General features: G+C 40.3%; 1 protein-coding gene across 1 annotated transcript in view; it reads right to left on the bottom strand.

Moving 5' to 3' along the window:
* LOC8042739 (sodium- and chloride-dependent glycine transporter 1) overlaps positions 1 to 11,417 on the bottom strand; it is a 134,787-nt gene extending 123,370 nt beyond the window's left edge. The window contains exon 1 of the mRNA XM_042286579.1: positions 11,304 to 11,417. Within this exon, the coding sequence (XP_042142513.1) occupies positions 11,304 to 11,417 (114 nt within the window). The remainder of the gene's footprint in view (positions 1 to 11,303) is intronic.
* Positions 11,418 to 14,666: the final 3,249 nt, after the last annotated feature.

Genomic DNA, 14,666 nt, shown 5'->3' with positions numbered 1-14,666 from the left:
ATTGGCGCTTCTATTTTTGGTTTGTGTGGTAACTGTGTAGGCGGGAGAAAGCAAAAAACAAAAAAAAAAAGGCCGTCGTGTTTACTTTGAAAATGTTGGAGCGTCAACAAGTACGCAGACTCCTCTGTTTTCTCATTCTTTTCACGTTTTATTCTGCTGCTTGACTGATGGCCCGTGCCACGCTTTCCGCAATAAATTGGTCGATAAACATTTCTTTGAAGCAACCTTACCTTCACGTGTTTGTTTGTATTAGTTGGCCACGCTGTAGCCAATAGCTTTTACTGATAAGCTAGTCCTTTGTCACTCCGAAGCTTGTGCTGACATTGCTATAGTGAGCAATGAATGCAGTGTTTCCGACAAGCTAAAATCAATTCTTTAAGCATGTTGCAGATGATGCCTCAGGTAAATCATAAATCTAAGACAGATAATACTGTGTTCAAAAACTATTAGGGAAATCTTTGACATTTCTAGTAATGTGATGTGCGACTGTTTATGTTCTAGAATGGGGAACGCTTAGACGTAATTAACTTTGCATTCGTAAAATGCCCAGAACAACAAAAAAAAGGTCCTTTTTTGTTATTAGATCTTTACTTTAAATTCTACTTTCGATATTGAAAGCGGGTATGATTCAATCATTTGTAAATGCTTTACTGTCGAAGACGATAGCAAACTAGAAAGCGAGAAAGAAATTGATTTGAAACAAAAACAATTGCACTATATTTTTCAGCCTAATTTAGAATGCAGCTAGCGCGGGAAGTTTTAGCATTGCTGTATATTTATATGCTGAAGACCACTTTGCTAAAAAGAATTCTTAGATATAAAAATTGTACTAAAATCATGCACCAAATAATAAAAGATCGATGTAATTATTTTTGTATCTGTTACACTTGTTGAAGAGTTTTAAGCATTACTGCGCACTAGCTTAAAAAACCAGTTCACAAAAAATTATGATTTAATGAGTGAATCAATGAAGCAGTGTTGCACTTCCCGCATGAAAGTTTAAAAAAATTTTGTATTTTACTCCTTGCTGCCAAAGTAATATATATATAAATATATATATATATATATATATATATATATATATATATATATATAGCTATAAAACTACTATAGGTTATAAGAAACTAGATATTTCTAAATTTAGTCTCATTTTGAAACAGTAAAACAAGGAAATTTTTACTTTAAAATTTTATTGTCCAAGTTAAGTGACTTTACAACGTTCTTATTCTTAAATTAACATTTATATTCATGTCCCTCGATCGCTTCTAACTAACAATGTGGACGGTTCTTTCATGTGCGGATTTTGTTTGTAACAGGCAGTCTCGACGTGAGATGAGTTTTCTCCTGGAAGATTTTGAAAGTCTCCAGGTTGAGCTTTATTCTACGTCATAAATGTACTAATTTTAATGTTAATTAAATTTAGACCTGTACTGATCCTAGAAATATGAAGCCTCTATTAAACATTCACGTAATTTTTCTGCCTTTTGTGAACTATATGTGTGACAGTGTCTAGGTGGCGCTTGGGCAAAGCCATAATCAACATCATGATTATCGGCTGTCGCACAGACCCGACGGCCAATAATGCTAGAATGTTAGAAGCGCGAGCCCAGCGCGTTTTGCGTGCCGGCCCCTCACGCGCTCTCTACAGAAGCAGGAACGATTTGGCCCACGTTTGTGGAACACTACGTGCGAATCACACTGGACTGCTGTTGTCTTCATACACCTCGGTTCCTGTACTCAGCAAACATTACAGATGGACATCATTATTCCAGCCACCCAAGTTCATTTCAATCGCTATTCCGTCATTGAACCACCCTATCCCTGCGCGTTGCCTTTCTCCTCATCAAGAGTGTGCTTGCGGTGAAGCCAACATCACAAAAGGCGTCGTTAAAGGCCGACGTACTCTTCGCGCTTTCCACTTTTGCCCGCCTCCTCCTTTCCTATATCCTCTCCACTTCTTACCTTGCCCTAACTTTACTCCCCTCACAGCTTAAGAGAGGGGAGTGCTAAGAAGAGTACCTCCCTGCAGAAAACCGAGGTTGTACGTCGGCCTTTAACAACAATGTCGTTTAATGCTCTGAAAAAACAAAAATAGAAAAACTTGCGTTAAAAGTTTTTACACACATTTGTGTTTGAGAGCGGCTGAGTGTGTTTAACTGCGTTTCGGCTGTGAGAAACCAGGACATCTCTGCTTATGTCGCGTGCCAAGCAATTCCTTGAATTGAATTCCACGCTTAATTCGAAGCACAGATATGCCGGTGACTCGTTTTCGTTTCTCGACGAACCGCAGTCAAACGGAACTGTGCGTAAGGGTCTTAAGTCATTCTTTCTGGGAGTGATGACGGCTATTAGAAGGCACACAAAGTAAGATTGATAAGATAAGAATTTAAAGCTGAGCGCTCGTGCGGTGAGAAAGAGTGGTGTCGACAGCGAGGGATGATGGCATTGAATCACATCACTTAGACATTTCGACTGCGACGAACGTTAAAATTAAAAAAAAGGAATAAAAAAGCGTTGCTTGACAATTTAAAGCTTGTAAATGTATTATCCTTTAGCATATAATATTAAATTTGTTGAAAATGATGCACAGGTGTAGGGCAAAATAGCATGTAGCAGAAGTTAATATTCATAATGAAATTATACTTCAACTTAGTTCGCTCCTGAGCGAACTTCGATATCACACAGCCCAAATGTCCCTAACGTGTTGTGTTAGCTACGCAGCGAACTAGTTTTAATCACCGCTTTTTTTAGAGTATAATTTGCAGCATATTTATTTTATTTTCTGTCGTGGAGCTGTTTTCGATTAACTGCTTGCCATGTATGCCTGATTTAATATGAAAGTTGGAACCAGAATGGCACTTAAAAATATTCAATATCTGAAACTATAGTTGACCATAGCAGACACATCTGCTTCTAAGAAAGCTGAAAATGTTCTTATCTCTAATACTCCTTAGACTGATGAGGTCGAAGGTGAAGGGCCGGAACGGAATACTACGAAACATGTATAGTAGGTGCAGGATTTGAAATAGAACAGATTAAAAAAAAAGGTTTGAGAATTCAACAATTGCCGTCTTCACTATGTATTCGTCAAGCTCGGCGGACATTAAATAAGAAAAGAATTATCATGCTAAGTTAAAAATTAACAGAAATTTGTAACTTTTTTTCATTTATTGGTGTTAAGGCTCATGTTCGAAGTGCAGTATTGACGAAATTACCATTAACAGACAAATTCATTTGACAAACTAAAAGAAAATGGTTCTGACATAATTAGTACGTCGAAATTGCGCTCTTTTCAAGCGCAATATTTTAAATGAAGAAAACGCGAAAGTCGATCAATTAATATAAATAAATAATACCTTTCTGCTAAATAGAAAAAGATGGTCTTGCTTGAAATACTAAGTAATACCCATACTGTAGTTTTATCATGACCCGTAAAACGACTGATAATTTAATTGACACAATTTTCCAGTTATTAGTAAATTTACCATGACAATTGTCCCTTCATGTGATCTTTGAAGAGCCTAATAAAACACGGTGAAAGCAAGAGTCGACTAACTCTCACCCCCTATTAAAACAAAAAAGGTTTTAATTAAAGATATCCACTTTGTTTATTAAGCGTCCCTACGATGCATTCTTCGTAGACATTCTTGACGATTTACTTGTATATTATCAACCTACTGCATCGCCCAAATTTCTCGTCTAGGGCGTAGACTATCTTCCTGATTTCTAAACTTCCACACACCAAATTACTCACTTTCTCAATGTCTGGTACAGATTGTATCAGTGCCTTCATCTGTTGTTTCTAGTATTGAGGGTGTTTTGGTGAGTACTCGACTATTTTCAGTATTATAAAAAGCCCCGGATACATGGTTACGATATTCCAACACATCTTTAACATGTCACTCAGAATTGTAAGTATCCTTCTTGCCGTGCTTTATAAATTAAGAATACTTATGCATTAGGACTCTCTGTATCTTTTCTAACTAATTTTCTGTAGAAATAATCTTCAGAGAAATCTTCGTAATAAGACAACACAGTGAAATAATCGTGGAATAGATCAAACGTAGCACAATACCATTTAAAAAGAAACTTATAAATTTTTTAAACTGCTTTTAATTTGCGGTAAACTAGCAGCCGATCAGAACCTCTATAAGTGGAGCCAAACGAAGTGACCCCATACAAAATAAATCGAGCAAACGAAAGGCGCTATAAACGCTCGCTGCCATTAGGGCTATTGAAAGCGACGATCTCTGAACGGGCGAGTTTTGTAACAAAGCGGATATCCGATTTTTTTTTTTACCAGCGTAAAAAGGAAACAGCGTGGCTTATACAAAAAGAAAACGTCTACCGTTATCTTGTCCGGCCTTGTTATTCTTCAGCATCAAGGACGATCTTTCTGCGCGTTTGACAAACAAAAACCTGCAAAGGTGAAAAGAGTGCGCTACTCCTCCAGATCTCCGACATCAAGGACAACTTAGAAGCGCGCTGAATAGAATCACGTGCCGCGCGCCTCCAACAGACGCCAACTGCTCCCGAAAGAAACGCGAGACCCGCGAAGTTGTCACAAGAAATAATATATAAAAAAATACAAAAAAAAACGAAGAAAGCGAAGACAGTAGAAGAAATGGAGAAGTACCCAAGCACAAGACGACGTCCATTAGTTCCCCTCTTTTCTCCACCGCGTCCTCCGCTTATTTTGCCACCTTTTGTCGTCGGCATTTGACGTCACCAATGACATCACAGGAGGTGTTGCTCCATTTTTTTTTTCGTTAGTGGTGCGTAGATCAGAGGACGGAGAAGGCGTTTTTTTTTTCGCACGCTACTTTCTTGATCTGTGTCGCAGCTCTGTTTTTATGCCTTTCTTCCTTAGCCTCTCTTTTTATCCCCTCGTTTTCTCCCTCTCTTTCCCTCTCACAGCGTCTCTCAGCGAAGTAGACCGCGCAGAGCCAATAAGGTTTCGTCCTCCCGTGGGCGTCAAGTCCGACCTTCTGGACGTGAGCTGACCTCCTTAGGGTGCAATCTCTTTTTGTGATGAGGTCTTTGGGCGGCGGTCGCTGATCGTTGTTTTCACCGCGAAATCGGTGGGTGCTGGGCGTGACTGAGTCTGACTCTAACGATTTTTTTTTTGTAGTAATTGCTTTCTTTCTAAAAAAAAAAAAGAAAAAAGGCAAATTTTTGCTAATTCAAAGCACGTATCTGTGTTCCGCTTCCTGTTGAGCGATTGACTAGTTAATAACTAGCCTTCTTTTTCGTACCTCTTATTGATTTCTATAAATTATCTTGAGAGGTATTTTCTTTTTTTGCTTACTCATAGTATTCTCGTGGCGGTCCACCAAACTAAAGACTGTTGGTCGTCTTTGGGCACTGTAAATAAAAATCCTGCTTTATAGTAATAATAATAATAGTGCTACTACTACTACTACTACTAATAATAATACACTAATAATTATAGTTATTATTAAGACAATAAAGGAAAATTTTCCGAAGGAGTCCGGCTCATTGAATGTTAAAATTTTGTTTCTTTATTGTTGTTTTATATACAAACATTGAAGATATACTAATTTATTTTACCCAACAAGTATTAATAGCGCGATCACCTTTGACAACCATATTCTGGAGATAACACATCTCCTTTGGTGGTATCTGGCGTGTTGTGCCATCTAACTCACTGCTTTATATATACCAATTCCTTCCTTGGGATTTTAAATACTAGCTGACGAGCTAATTATAATTCGCGTCATTTGTGATGAACAGTATCAAATATGCTAATTCGTGCTTGTTATAAAATGTTCAAAGAAGATGACTTGTATTCTCTACTCTACCAGGATTCTTTTCTTTCAATCAACATGTTCTATCCGGAAAATTTGTTGTTCGAAACAACTGCGACAGCATTTTATTATAACGCAGAATGTAAATATACGCCAGTTTCCACGAAAAACTGCCACGGTCGACCGACCTATAGGCTCATAGATGTCCTCATTAGGGAACAAATACAAGAATAGTCCCGGTGGGAATTGAACGTGGAACCAAGTAATTCTCAAGCAGATGTTATAGCGACTCCGCTAAGCAGAGCGGGTTTGTGGGGGCAGCTAAGTGATCGTTTGTGAAGACAAACATTTATCCTTGCTTTATGATGCCCACAAAAACTGGGGGGCAGAGAATGCGCTGAGCTACCGTATACGTGAGTGTGTGGTTGCGCTAGCTCCGCACATGTCAACTTTACCCACGCACGCAACCCAGCAGCTGGTAATCTGGCCGAGAATCACTTGATCTCTAGATCAATCCCTGTTGGGAGTATTCTTGTATTTGTGTTTCATTGCCGCCCAGACGAATGAAGGGTTTCTTATTATCGTACAAATTACAGTTTGCAACCCCTACGTTATAACTAGGGTGTGTACTTTCCGGTGTTTATTTGTGAGAAAAATCGGCGGATGTTTTTCGGTGTTTATTTATTTTCGAAACACCGGTGTATTTCGGTGGAACGTCTCACGACGAGGCTAAAATCGGTGATTATCGGTGGAAAAAAATGCGATTGATCACAGACAGAGAGTTCTAATTTTATTCACAAAATCATACACTTCTCAAGGAAGCATATATTTCTTACACTTGGTTATTATAGTAGAAGCAAGCATACTTCGAGAGGCTTGCATCCGTCATGGCAGCACGTTTTCACAACCCGCAATTTTGAAAACACACGCTCCACATTTTCGCTGGACACAGGAAATCCCAAAATGTCCAGCCAGGCTTAGGACAGTAGTGGCCAGTCAGGTAAATGAAGTTTCCAAAATAACACTAAATCAACGGTGCTAGTCACAGCATACTGGCGTTAACAAAGAAACTCTGATTCTAGGTCACTCAGCTAGCTCTCGTCTCGGAGGACCAGCCGATAGATACTTTCATAAGGCACAAATCTCTCTGGCAGCTCCATGTTTATGCACGGATTAACAATTGGCACGCGGAACCAGAACGACGATTCATCCATGAAATCTGTAGCGTAGTCATCCTGAGCTTTCCGCTTACTTCCCATCGTGGTGGCCTTTTACTCCGCGTGACGACGAAGGGAAGCAAGTCTCAGGTTGAGAAAACCCGCAGACGCAGGACGGACGCGCCTTCTCAGACACGTCTACAAATTTTTTTACAGAACGGTTCTTTTATATACAGCCGAAAAACTCCCCCGCCGACAAAACCCTTTTTTCGTTTCCCCAAAAGCCCACGGAAACTAAACAGATAACAAGGAACGCATCTCAGTTCTGAAAGCTCAGTAGCCCTGTACGACACGGATGTTGGTAGTGTCTTCCAGGAACCACAGCAACCTCTGAATACATGGCTTGCACCGACATTACTTGGCCAGACATAATGGGGAAAAGGCACGTGAGAGCGTACCCTCCGCTGCGTTAATTTTTCCACAAAAGGGGGCCATGGGTGACACAATGGGGAAAGGCGTGTGAGAACTTAGCTTTTACTGCGTTAACTAGACGCTTTTCACCCCCAGAAAGGAGGGCGGACTGACGCCACGTGCAAGCCATGCATAGACCCTGGAAGAATGCAGGATCCACGAGATAACACGTTTGACGAACCTCCACGGGGAAAGGGTTTCGCTAGGTCGGAAACGTGCAACGACCGGTGTTTTTCGGTTTTAACCGGGGCGAAAATATCCAACCACCGGTGTTTTTCGGTTTTAACCGATTTTGTATTTTTGTCACCGACAGATGTTTATCGGTGTTTTTCGGTTAAAACCGGAAAATACACACCCTAGTTATAACTTATAATCAACCCACGCTTACGAAAAAATATTGCAGAGAGTATTAATATTTATAGCTTAAATCGCAAATCATTGTACCTATATTTCTCGTAACATGTATTCCTTTGTGAAAACCGGTCAGCTAATGTATTTTTTTATATATATGTTAGTTTGATTCCTTTTTGAATATCTGTCACGATGTGGCAAGCAATCCGGACACCGACGTCGTCAAGCAAACAAAGATTGTTTATTTTTGTCCGCGGCTCCGGCATTTGTACATGCAGATGCACATAAAGTGATTTTGATTTAGTTTGAATAAGAACACTTATAGGCTTTATATATAACTTTTACTTACGTTTAAGGGTCAAGCGTGACGGTCGAGCGTTAGAGTCAAGCGTTACAGTTTTTCGAGGAAGTGGGAATATACGCACATTCCGTGTTAAACATAATATTATGAACTCGACGAAGACTACTCTTATATTATAATTTTTAATATTGCAATTTGATCCAGACGTTGTCGAAAATAATCTTTCAATAGACACATGCTTTTTTTTCCGTTTTAATACTTTTTCCTTTGAAACTAGCCCTATTCTCTTAGTTTGTTATGTTGTTTCATCACACTTCTGGACAGAAACGAGGTAATTATTATTTTATTTATTTTGGGCGTTCCGGCATTAGTTTTACACGGAAGTTTCTGGAAAACTGAGAAGAAATCAGTTTCTTCATTCATATTACTCGATGTTCTGAGCCGCGGTCCCATCAATCAAATTTTTATATACGATGAATCCTGCAGCGTCGAATGACATGATTGGGGGTGTGTTATCATAAATGTTTTTATCAATCTATTTGAAGAATAAAATAAAAGTTTCTTTTTGTCAGACAACTGTAATATGCAAAAATACATTTTATACTGATGACACGAATTCGAATGTTTCCAAGAATACATTTTTGAGCCATGTACTACTCGCAAAAGACTAAGAAAAAAAATCAGCAAACGTATGACAAGAGTAACATAAAAGTGTATTTGGACGGTTTGTTTTCTTGAATATAATTAAACATGTATTGGGAAATATTCCTATAGATTAAGACTAGTCCTATAAGTACTGTAAATTATTCAATGCAAGCGAGTTTCTACGTTCTCAAAGTGACTGATATTTAAGGATATATTTAATGATGATGAAACTCGTTACGAATCGGTAACTATTTATTAAATAATTGATGATTTTGATAAAACAGTCCATTAAACGGAAAGTACGAAGCCTAAATAAATAAAGCCTGAAATCTGTACAAATTGTTGGCCATAGAATCTTAGGCATATGTAACCCATTTAAAGCAATCTTTTCGGCATGAGCGCACCAAACGAGCTCGCTCAATAGGGCAGTCTCAAGTGTTTTACATTTAAGCTAACCATAAATATATTAATATTCGTCACGTGGATATAAAAAATTTGACTTTTTCTCGTAAATATCACGTGTGCGCACCTTTCAACGTTGAGGTCTATCATCAAGTTATTGCAACCTACAGGCATTTCGCCTAGGTCTGTTTTAGAGGTGTGAATATGCTGGAAGAAATGAATACATTATGGCGGATAACACAGATATCAAAAACTATATTTTTTATTAAACACCATTGATAAGGTTGTTTATATTTTACGAAAAAGAAAAAAAATCGAGATGAAAGCCCTTGAGGACACCAGAAGTGATATTTAAATATTGATAGTTTTCCTTAATAAGCGGCTTCGGTCGCTAATCTAGATTAAACCTTTCGAGAACATTGTTATCAATTGAGATTGATAACGATACATTGTTGAAAAATGTAGACCGTGAAGTTTCTATTGATTTTTACAAGACCAAAAGCATTGGTTCAATAAAAATGCATATCACACATTTTCTAAATATCAACGGTGCTGCAAGACTGAAAATCGTCGACAATGGCAGTGCGGCACGATGTCTGAGAACGAAGTTTGTGCTGATCTTGGGTAAGCATGAATTGTCCAGGCTTAAGTTAGCATCGAGGTTACTTTGAACAGCGTGTTCCATATGCTTAAAGCACATGCAAGATAAGCAGATTAGTTCCAAAGTTTTACACAATTTTTATTTTCTGATTTACGTATCGGCACTACTCTTGCTGTTTTACAATTCAATGACGTTCTGGGTTTGAACATTTTATCATAGTTCTAAAAATAGTTATATGATTGCTCTCCTCTTTCCCTTTTCAATGTTCATCTTTCTCTTTAAGTCGAATTTGTGCTCTTAGTTTTGTTCAATTATCAGCCTCGTCTTTTTTTCACTCCAGGTTGATTGTTACTGTTAGAATATTACATTCCAGTTAAAATACTTCTGAACGAGTTAATCAATGTTCAAACCTTGTATATTCTGAGGTTCATCAAAGCTACCCTCGTACAAGCGTCCTAATATATGCAAGGAAACGTGAAAGTTTACTTCAAATGTCGTCATTATTTTACTAATCACAATAGAACAGTTAGTTTTCTTGAAGCTTTGGTTTATCTATCATTGGTCGAAAGAGCTTAGCTGTAAAAATCCTATGATCGAAAATGCCAGGTAAGCAGATGCAGTTGACAGGCCTAAGCCAGTTCGTACAAATTGGTGAAAGGTCAGTTTCTGTAAGTTCAAGCCGACCCTTCACCAATCAGATACAATTAAGATTAATATAAGGCAATCTCACAAGGAATTCTAATAGCATGGTTACTCCCAATTCAAGCGGATTAATCACACGCTTAAAGTGACGTTTACATACCAAATTATCTCATTTTTTACGCAAAGCAGGTGATCATGTTGCTAAAAGATCACTATGTGTCTCCAAACAAAAATAAATAATAGAAAGTAACGAATAAGAAGCACACACATTAAAAATAAAAACACAAACTAATAAAAAGAAAGCTATCATAAAACGATGAAAAATTGTCAAAAGATCGAGCACGAACAAAGTTAGACATCGAAGAAATCACGCGTAAACCAGCGGACCAGTCCGTAAAACTGTGACGTGCGAAACGTCGAGGTCTAGCAGGTTGCTTCTCTCCCAGCGGCTACAAAGGTCATTTAGCATCAATGCGTTTTTGGTATTGCAGAATTCTTAGAACGTACGTTTAATAAGTTATATTATTTTTTTTTTTATCTTTGAAGATTTGCAAAAGACGGCTTATTCCTTTTCCGATATTCTGAGTTCTGCCTTAAATATATCTCGAACAGTTTAAATATATATCCAATGTTCCCTGATGCTTGAAATGCTGCATTTGTTTTTGTTCGCGACGATAAAAAAAGGGTACACATTTAATGGCATACTAATAATATATTTGAACGCATAATTATTTTATCAACTCCGCAAAAGCGCATAATTAAAAAAAAAAAAACTCGTATAAAATAATTCCAAGGAGTGGTGATTACCTTAAAGTACAGTTTTACTTTTATTGAGGGTCTCTTACCAAATGAACCATTGCAGTTTTAATCGAATTAGTAAAAAAAAATTCTGAAGAAACAACGCAGATTATATTTTGCGTTTCTGCTGTCTAATCATTAACAATAAAATTAAACGTTATACTTACGCTGGTGGGTGACATGTCGAGCTGACTGGCCAATGACTTGAGGAGGACGAATCCCCGCACATCGCCCGGCGATGACAGTGAACGCATCACAATCATGTGTTTGACAGCGCTCATTTTCTCCGTCAAAGTCGTTTTCCACACGATGCCGGAAACGGACCGCCTCAGACGGAGCCGCAGACTACGTGACCCGCCCTTCAACGCCGCTCTCTACAGCGTCCTCTTGGACGCCGGGGCGTACGAAGACGGAGCGCGAGCCCCATGAACCGTCTACCCCGCGCCGCCAGACGTATTTACCAAAAGATGGTGACGTCATTGTGACGCCATCGGATCCGCCGCGTCACGTGACGGGGCGGGGAGCAGCCGCAGTGGACGACGGGATTCTTTTCGAACGCGTCGGCGTCGGTGGAGGAATTTAGTGGTGGGTGTACCTAGATTTGAGAGTATTTCTAACAGCGCGTCCGGAGTCACGTGGTTCGCAGGACGCGTTTGCAGTACTAGCTGAATAAAGGAGACGACAGCGTCGACGGTCTGCAAGCGACTCCAAGCTTTGGTCGGCTTCATCCTCCGTTCTCGCCTTCGCCACGCGGCGCATGCGCACGAGCCACCAATTTGCGCTGGAGGTGCCCGCCATTAAACGGCGAGCGCTCCCCGTGGCTTGAGTTGCTCGCTGTCTCAAATCTAGGCTCTCCGGAATTCGCGAAGACGCGGCGGTGCGGCGCGGACGTATCGACCTCGCTGATTTTCTGGAGAGATAAATAAGAGGAATGAAAGAAGAAAGCGACGAAACGGAAGAAAATGGAATCGATGGCGGCGCAGTTTTCGAAAGTGGTGGGTATGACGGTGATCGCGCCCGACGTTCGCCCGATATGGGACGAGAATTGGGTGAACTGCTTGATTCATTTATATCGGTTTTCTCCTCTTGAGTTATGATGATTACCGTACTACTTGCGAGTTTTCTTTCGGTTCTATGCGCAAATCAACCCATGAAGAAATAATAATAATAATATTAATAATAATAATAATATATTAATGCGCATTGAAATTAGGGCAGTGAATATCAGCTGTTTCATTCGTTGATTATTTTCCTATATATTTTACATTGGACATGAACAACTGATTGCTTAGTACTGATGCATGATAGGCGAAAAAAAAAGGAAAATGCGCATATCTTTGCATAGAAAAAAAAACTTATATCATGATGCCTGAAAAATGTTAATTTTGTGAACAAAGTTTCAACGCGTAAAAAAACTTATCGAACCTAAAAAAAAAATAAGACGAAAAAACAAAAAAAAAAAAACAACCCCGCATAAAACAACATTATAAAAAAAAGACTAATTAAAAGAGGAAGTAATAAAGGATTCGGGGAAGAAAAACGTACCCGAAATTGATGTGAGGAAACTAAAAGGGTTTTTAAAGGGTTTCGAGGATGAGGCACGAACTAAAATCAAGCTAAGGACACTCGAGTTCTTTCTTCACTTATTACAATGACGTAATCTCAAATTTAAAGTTCGGGAGAGAGTCGAACGAAGGCGGAATGCAGCAATGAATGCAGCAACAGAATGCAACTAGATTTTCTGTATCTGGTGGAACAAAGCTCCGCTATGAGGCGAAGAATGCCACGTAATGTGAGAGACGAGTGCAATTGTGCTCTGAAATCATTGTTCCAAATGCTAGGGAGCGCGCCATTTTCGAGCAAAAGTGAACGCAATTTAAGATGTTTACGGTGCTGCCGGGGAAATGAGTTGCATGCGCCGCCGAGGAACTGAAGAAGACGAGGAGGCGTGACCGCGCGGAGACTTCAGAACACTATACCATAGCCTCCTCTATACTCACAAAGCCTGGCAATTCGACGAAGGAGCCATAGAGTGCCCGGTCGCAGATTTGGAGTGCAAGGATCTCGTAGCACAGAGCACCAAAGAGCCATTTCTCGGAGAACCTGGACGTCAGCGCACAAGTTTTGCAGCGTCGAGGACCCAAAACACACTTGTTCGCTCGAGAGAAGTGTGTTTCGGCGTCTCGCCGCAGCGGGGCGCCAGTCACGTGGCTCTCCCCTCATCCGTTGTCTGCCGCCCTTATCCTTATCAATTTCGGCGGTCACTTTTGGTGGCTATCTGCCAGGCTTTGGTAGTATATAGCCTATAGGACGCTATGGCTGCACACACGATTCTAAACCGCTGACAAACGGACGACAGGGGGGCGAACACACGTTGAGACGTGTACGTTTGTATCCTTATCGACCGTTCTCCTCCGAATTAGAATCGTGTGCCGCGTTAACCAGCTCGCCCGTCTAATAACTTCGTCTTCTAATGTCAGAACGCCCAGATATGAATGGAACGGTGAGTGGTTAGGCGGTGAACTTAGCTTCCTTTGCGTATACTCACTCTTCGAACACGGAGCGCTGGACGCCGGTGTTTGGCAATTGAACGCGTTCGAAGTACAAGTAGAGGCAAAGGCAGCTACCTCGAGCTCCAACGAGAGCTCGACGTTATGACGCACCCTCGCACTCTTGTCTCCTCCTCTTTGTCAGCTTTTGCCCGCACACACATCGCGGAATGTTCATTTCAGTAAAGAATACATTTTTGACGACAACCGTTATGGAGTATTGAGATACACTGGAGACAAAGCTAAAAAATGTGCAGAACTGTTTTGTTTTCCCGCAAGACCCTCGGGACAACCAATGGCTGCAGTCTACGAGGACGCTCGGCGAATGATGAGGCTGACAATATTTATCTAGAAAAATTATGGCAAGCTTCTAGGCAATCGTGTTGCATAAGTGAAAGGTTCTAGCATCAAAACGTTTAGATATTCTTGAGTTTCCCGACGCCAGACGGCTACGTTCACGGTGCTATTCACCGTAAATTTTAACGCGTACCATGTGTACACCCGTGAGCGATATGAAGGTGAACAGCCCTCTTCTTGTTTTTGACACTCCTGCAAGTTTTGGAACAAGCTCTGTTATAGAAGAGGGCTAAAACGGAAAGTTTAGACCGCAAGCCAAAGACCATTTGAGACGTTGAGGGTTAATATAGCTTTAGGGAGCCGTAAAACAGGCAAGAAACCAGGTAAGGTGTTCACCTTCATATTGCCGCTGGTGTACAGTCGATAGCTATTTCTAGAAGGAAGCGATACTACCGCTAATTGGGCTGATGAACCTGTGGATCTTCCAGAGCTTTCCAAACTCTCGAGCTCCTCTCCCTCAGTGCGCACAGGTGGTCGAGCTCCTACTTCCCTACCAGTCTTGGCACATAACCTCCCCCTTAATAAATCAGCTTTGCGCACGTCACTCCTCCTCTCCCACCCGTCATCCAATCGGTGTCGAGCCTCGCGGCCACGCTTTTATCTGGGCTTCACGAAATGATGAAC

This window comes from Ixodes scapularis, unplaced genomic scaffold (genome assembly GCF_016920785.2).
Source record: "Ixodes scapularis isolate PalLabHiFi unplaced genomic scaffold, ASM1692078v2 PGA_scaffold7__128_contigs__length_106722199, whole genome shotgun sequence".
NCBI lineage: Eukaryota > Metazoa > Arthropoda > Arachnida > Ixodida > Ixodidae > Ixodes > Ixodes scapularis.
The sequence above is the reverse complement of the archived record's forward strand: the minus strand, read 5'-3'. Positions and strand labels throughout refer to the sequence as shown.